The sequence below is a fragment of the Tripterygium wilfordii genome, chromosome 22 (assembly GCF_013401445.1).
Source record: "Tripterygium wilfordii isolate XIE 37 chromosome 22, ASM1340144v1, whole genome shotgun sequence".
NCBI classification, from domain to species: Eukaryota; Viridiplantae; Streptophyta; class Magnoliopsida; order Celastrales; family Celastraceae; genus Tripterygium; species Tripterygium wilfordii.
This window is the reverse complement of record NC_052253.1, coordinates 1,323,635-1,330,012: the sequence shown is the minus strand read 5'-3', so window position 1 is coordinate 1,330,012 and position 6,378 is coordinate 1,323,635. Positions and strand designations below refer to the sequence as shown.

The 6,378-nt window shown below is 38.2% G+C and overlaps 2 protein-coding genes across 2 annotated transcripts; one reads left to right on the top strand and one right to left on the bottom strand.

Moving 5' to 3' along the window:
- Positions 1–214: 214 nt before the first annotated feature.
- Positions 215–3,580, bottom strand: LOC119992232 (60S ribosomal protein L32-1-like). The gene is made up of 4 exons (XM_038838916.1): positions 3,491–3,580; positions 2,606–2,701; positions 1,481–1,662; positions 215–602 (listed from the first exon to the last, which is right to left on the bottom strand). The coding sequence occupies exons 2-4, from the start codon at positions 2,693–2,695 to the stop codon at positions 473–475; spliced, it is 402 nt and encodes a 133-aa protein (XP_038694844.1). The 5' UTR covers positions 2,696–2,701; positions 3,491–3,580; the 3' UTR covers positions 215–472.
- A 1,425-nt stretch (positions 3,581–5,005) lies between these two features.
- On the top strand, positions 5,006–5,935 carry LOC119990363 (cytochrome b561 and DOMON domain-containing protein At3g25290-like). The gene has a single exon (XM_038836237.1). The coding sequence runs from the start codon at positions 5,061–5,063 to the stop codon at positions 5,742–5,744; it is 684 nt and encodes a 227-aa protein (XP_038692165.1). The 5' UTR covers positions 5,006–5,060; the 3' UTR covers positions 5,745–5,935.
- The last annotated feature ends 443 nt before the right edge of the window (positions 5,936–6,378 follow it).

Below are 6,378 nucleotides of genomic sequence, written 5' to 3'. Positions count from 1 at the left end.
TTGTGCACAAAGTTCGGCCAGCCACGTTGTGTGAAAGCCTACTTTCTAGAAGCTGACATGTTCAGCGACCACCACAAAAGAACAAGACAAATCATAGCCTAATTACATCCTACAACACCAGAACCAAAAGTTATCAGAACAGCTCCTATTTCCCAATAGCTCCCATACAGCTTCCCCTGGTGATCCATTTCCACAAGGAACTTCAAAAAAAAAATGAACTGAGAAAACTTCCTTCGTCCCATCAATTTCATCAGCAAAACGACAAAGTTACATGACCAGGAATACAAAATATTGGGGACGGGGGACCCTTTGTGGTTTCAAACGAGTCTTAAGTAGCAAGTTGTCCACAAAATAAAGCCATTGAAAACAAGATGAAACAAAAATCTTGAACACAAAAAAAGTACAGTACCCATAACTGCCCTAAGCATAGAGATAAACCAAAAGTAAAACAACATAATCTAGCACTTCCAGTTTACTCATCCTCCTGGCTGCGCAACCTGGCCAATTTGTTGGTGACAACAACGTCTAACTGTGATGCACGCTCAACAATCTCCTTCCTCTTCCGGGTGGAAACATCATGAGCAATCTCCGCACAGTAAGTCCTGAGATAAATTAGTAAGCAACAGTTAAAGTAACGTTATCAAAACCAGCCCCCGCAGCAATAATTTTGAAGGTTCAACCAGTTGGCTCGAAGGATCCACGGTTGAACATCACATTTTTTTAAAAATAATCTAATTTATTTATCAATACTAGTATAATAAATCAAATCTCATAAACTATGGTGTGGCAACTTTTTGAGCACTCATATTGGCCCAAATGTGCCAATTGGCCCCACAGCACACTTTCGACTTTCGATGACAGGCTTTAACAAGTAATGTCATTGTTCATGGACCTTATGGGCTAGATTTCTTATCAGGCTGCACATGAGACTGTGATTCAGCCCAGCCTTCTCCACAACACGATATCATATGCAAAAGTCCTTTCTCTGTCACTCGTGCCTTTCATCAAACGTCGGTAGGGACATGCAATGCAAATCAACCACTCATGCATTTCGAAAGGGATCATATTGGTGAATGCATTCGCCTCACCATAAACATCCGGTGGCGTTTCCAGCTGCATCCAGGATTGGAATCAGAAATGTCATCATTACAGAGCTTAGGAGGGCACTCCCAATATGGGTCCGTGATGTTCATAAATAGAACTAGCACCAATATTGGGCATGAGATCATCAATAACGCAGCGTAGCGAAAATTAATCATAACAGCACCATCCTCAACAAACCCGGTTAAACCCACGGGCCAAGTGTTTAAATGGGTCAACAAGAGAACCGGCCTAGCCTTAATGAAAAAAGAAGGTTGAAAATGCCCAACTGGCAGGCCGGTTTTTATAACAATGAGTCAAAGACATACTCTAATCAATATGAAAAGAAGAATAAATTGTTACATGAAACAAAATAATGAAGTAATGAAAGGTACTACACCTGTTGTGCATCATCAAAAGCTCCAGTTCTTTGACATTGTGCACGACAAATTTCTTAAATCCGTTGGGGAGATAGTGACGAGTCTTCTTGTCTGAGCCATAACCGATATTGGGCATGAGAGTGACTCCTTTAAACTTCCTCCTGACACGTGAGTCAATACCCTTTGGCCTTCGCCAGTTTGTCTGCCAACAAAGAGTTCAATTACTCAAAATAGATTACCGTAAAACAACATTATCTATAAAACTAGCACCAAAATGCCAGCTTTAAACAAAATAAAAACATCAGGACAAACTCTCATAAAACATTATATTCATCACTCGGCTACATTAATTAATTATAGTCCACTAAGATGGTTCAAATTTAAAACAACGCTTCAGCACCAGCACAATTCCAAACAAGTATATATTTCATTCGAGAGCCTTGGCCTATATCTCCGTCTCTACTTGTGACATTGCCATTTGATCATGCCAACTTTCATCATGCTAACATGTATTACCATCGATAGATTCATACTATAACACTATATGATCCTAAATAATCACACCCTTCTAGTATCAAAGATCTCCACAAGGCATTAAAAAAGGGTAATGGACATAAAGGAATTCAAATAAGGTTTCATCTACAGGTTCTTAATCCAGCTGGAAAAGAGGAAAAAGGCCAAATACACTCTGCAGCCTGACATGTCCGGGAGAGAACTCCACCGAATGAAATTTTCACAAAATAATATCATTGAAAATAGCAGAGAAATACCACTCAAAACTTCTGCACCAAATGAATGTATGTAAAACAGCAGGCGTGTAAAATATCAACCAAGAATTTAAGACATATTAAATGGGAAACCTCTCAAAATCTCAAAACTTATATGCTGAAGGATTGTCAGAAGTGAGGAAGCACAACAATGTGTACCATAGACTTGGAACAACTATTTTTCTGGAAAAAAAAAGGACATAAAACATTACCACCATTTATTTGAATGCGGATGTTTAAGGTAGACCTATTACCCAAGAAATTGTATGGCTAATCAAAAAATTGATGAAAAATTACATACAAAAATGACAACAAGAAATGGATAGAGACGAGTATTTAAAAAATTAAGCTAAACAGAACAAATCCAGAGATACATACCTTAACAGAAATCTTGCGGTCACTTTGAGGCCTTTTGAACTGCTTGACACGCTTTTTCACGATTTTCTTGTTAAGCAAAGGAGCTGCCATTTTTCTCTATGATACAAAAACCAAACAAAGCCTAAGTCTAGCACGGGATAAGTGTGTGTAAATGCATAAATACAAACTAACTAACTATAAATACATTTGGGAGATAGAGAAATTAATAGACTGCACAAGTAAAACTTGAGAAACAATCAAGCAACCAAGCAGCTCTACTGTTGAGAATACACGAGATACAATAAGCCAAGTTCACAAGAACTAGAAACTGTCCACAGGAAATCGAAACTGCTAGCTGTAATTTTTTGTTCCTTAACATAGTTAATTTCTCAAAAACAATACAAGAATTAGACAGGTTCATGTATGGTTTCCCGAGCATGTTAAAGTAGAAAGCAAATTAAAATGGTAGAAATTTGGAGCTTACTGAACCCACTGTTTTCATATAAATTAATGTTTTTCGCATCAAAATTGCAACCCATGAGCAAGGTATATTCTACAAAAAAAAAAAACATGTAATGTTTTCTCACGAAAATCAGTGTAAGTATATTTCAGCGAGATAATCAAGCACACATCCATTCAATTACTTAAATCGTAAACCACTTCACGAAAGTAGGGTGCGATATTGCCCATCAGCGCATCATAGCAATACATACTGGTCCAATCCTAAATCCACAAACTTAATAAATCCCAAATCAGTGTCTAATTGGAACTTTAAGAAACCATGATTAAGCAGAACATCAACAATCACACATCGTAAGGAGAATATGAAACCAATCCTAAAGAATGAAGTACGTACGCATCGAACAAAAAAAATATGCTCATGCATAGGAGTAGTATGTTACGGACCTTCCTTGGATCTTCGCGCGATGAGGAGGCTGTAAACACTGCGAAAGGGAAAAGCAAGAAAGGACGGCTAGGGTTTTAAGCGACAATATATATGCTAAAGACGTGTTTGGGGACCCAACTGGATTTGTAACAAAATGGCCCAAGTTGTATCAGCCTTGTTACCCTTGCTTTTGGGGGCCCAATAGAATTCGTAACAAAAGGCCCAAGCCTAAAAAAAAAAGGCCATTGATTGGTGTGTTTTGGGCATTCCCCTTAAAATGCCAACCAAATGTCCCGTTAATCTATTCTGTTCCATTTATGGTTATAATTTATTCTGTTTTGGGTTTCAATTTTTTTTGGTTAGCACTAATTAAAATTTTGTTTCTCCATCATGTGTGTATTAGGGTTTGGAGGATGATTGGGAGAGCTGATTTTGTGTCATAAGTAAATTCATCAAGTGGGAATTTTTTTCGATAAATTAATGAACTTAATATAATAATTTTATTTGAGTTTTTCTGGGGTGAACTGATCAAAACAGACATTGAATTTATTGACCGCATTGACTGCATGCATGGACGATTACACAATTGTACTGATCATGGATTTAATATAATCATCTGCTCCACTTGTAAGAGATCACGTGATACACCCACCCTTCAATAACCTTTTTCTTTGGGTCAACTGTTTGATTTGTTCGATGATTATTCATTATCAAATGTTGTAACTCACTTGGAATACCCTCAATTTGAGCCTAAAATAAAGTGGTCCAATTAGATGTTGTCGGCCACATTACACTAGCCATATAGAATTAGAAGGAAAAAAAAAAGGCCCCAATTCGTGTTTGTGCGATTTGTTGTGTGAAATTGTTAGTCAAAACACATTGACAATATTGCACTCTTTGAGTCTATCGATTCAATATGAATACACGTGTTGTTGATATGAGAGGTTATGGACTTTGATTATAAATCACTCAATTAAGTTATGCCAAACGGATATGCGAATATAGTCTTGACAAAATGGGATGTTATGTCAATGTCAAACGTGAGAAAGTCGTGTAGTTTATAGGTTAGTATTGCTTAAGCTTTTTTATTTAGGAATCAACTGGTGTCCTAATTGGTTAGGAGTAAATATTTATTTTTTTGGAATTCATGAGTTCTATTACTACATACATGTAATTACCATATGTTTATTCTTGCATGTGATTTACGCATTGTGGATCCCCATATCCTTATATCCACCTTTAGATTTATAGATATTGGTATGAGCAAGTCACACGCCTTTCTCACGTGATTCTAGCCAATTTTATATTTCTTCTCCCCTTCAACGGAACTTAACATCAAAACTTTCTTTATAATCTCGATTATCCCAACCATGAGTTGTACACGCATATGATTTCATGTGCGTCATGTGTGATATATGATACCCATGAATTCATTCGTATCTCAATCTCATGCGTCAAACTCAATCGCTGACATAATTGAGATGCGAAGTATTTTTATCATTTTTGATATATACTTCACCATGTCTAGAGGATTCTCCATCAAAAGATTTAGCACAACCTCTTTCTTTCTTTCTCTTTCAAGCTTCAGTAATGGCGTCTCGTTTAGTTCTCACCCTCCTCGCTCTCTCTGCGTGCTTTCTTCTAATCCTACCCATACATTCACTCACCTGCAAATCACAAACGTTCAGCAAAAACAGGCTCTACTCCAACTGCACTGACCTCACCGGATTCAACGCCTTCCTACACTACACCCACAATGCTTCCAACTCCTCTCTCTCCATCGCCTTCACTGCCGTACCTGCCAAACCCGACGGCTGGATTTCTTGGGCCATCAATCCGAACTCGGATGGCATGATTGGGGCCCAGTCACTCATCGCCTTCAAATCCAACGGCTCCGTGACCGTCAAGCCGTACAATCTCACATCCTACGGCTACATCAACGAAACAAATCTTTCCTTCCAAGTGTGGGACATGAGCGCGGAGGCTACTGCCACGACCATGACCATATTCGCGACGGTCAAGGTCCCGGAAAAAGCGGGGAAGGTGAATCAGGTGTGGCAGGTGGGGCCGTCAGTCACGAACGGTGTACCTGACAAACATCTGATGAGTAAAGAGAATTTGGAAGCTAAGGGTGCGTTGGAGCTGGTGAGCTCTGCCTCTGCAAGTGCGCCTGCATCTTCGAGCCCTGACAAGGCTGGTGAGTGTGGGATTCGAACCAGAAACTTGAGCTTTTACTTTGGGTTTGTCGTTGCTCTTTTGTGGTCAATTATGTAGTTTTTAGTGATTCCACGGTTAAGATCTTGGTTTTTACCAGTTAGAGGGAGTAATAACAATTAACAATAAGTCTTGACAGTTCTCATACTCAGATAGAGAATTTTGCCTCCACCTTGACAATGCATGAATTTTAAGCCCAGTTGTTCCTTGAGAAACCACTGAGTTGTTCCTTCGAGAAAGGAATACCAATCCATGAAATCCTGGTGTAGAGTAATATCCTTTTTTACCCTTACTGTAGCGCATATATATATATAACTGAAAATTTACTCAAACCATTAGACCCGCGCACATATCCGCACACATATTGTGGCCTACATCAATATTGTATATTTTGAAAAGGTTTGAGTTGATGATGTGGTAATTAAGGTCTCATTGCACTAATAAAGGTTTAATTTTGCTTTAATCAACATAAATCTCTACTCGCTTGCATAATTTGTCCCAATTCATGCATGGCTAGATTTGCCAGTACATACGTGGCCTGTGATATCTGCCTTTGAGCTAAATCACTACTTGTTTGCTATTTTGGAAGGAAATTAAAAATGTTTCTAAAAACATAAATTTTGTCATTATTTTCATTTAACATTAAGAAGTTAGTTACTTGCCATTGTCGAACAATGGTATTTGATTTTTACGA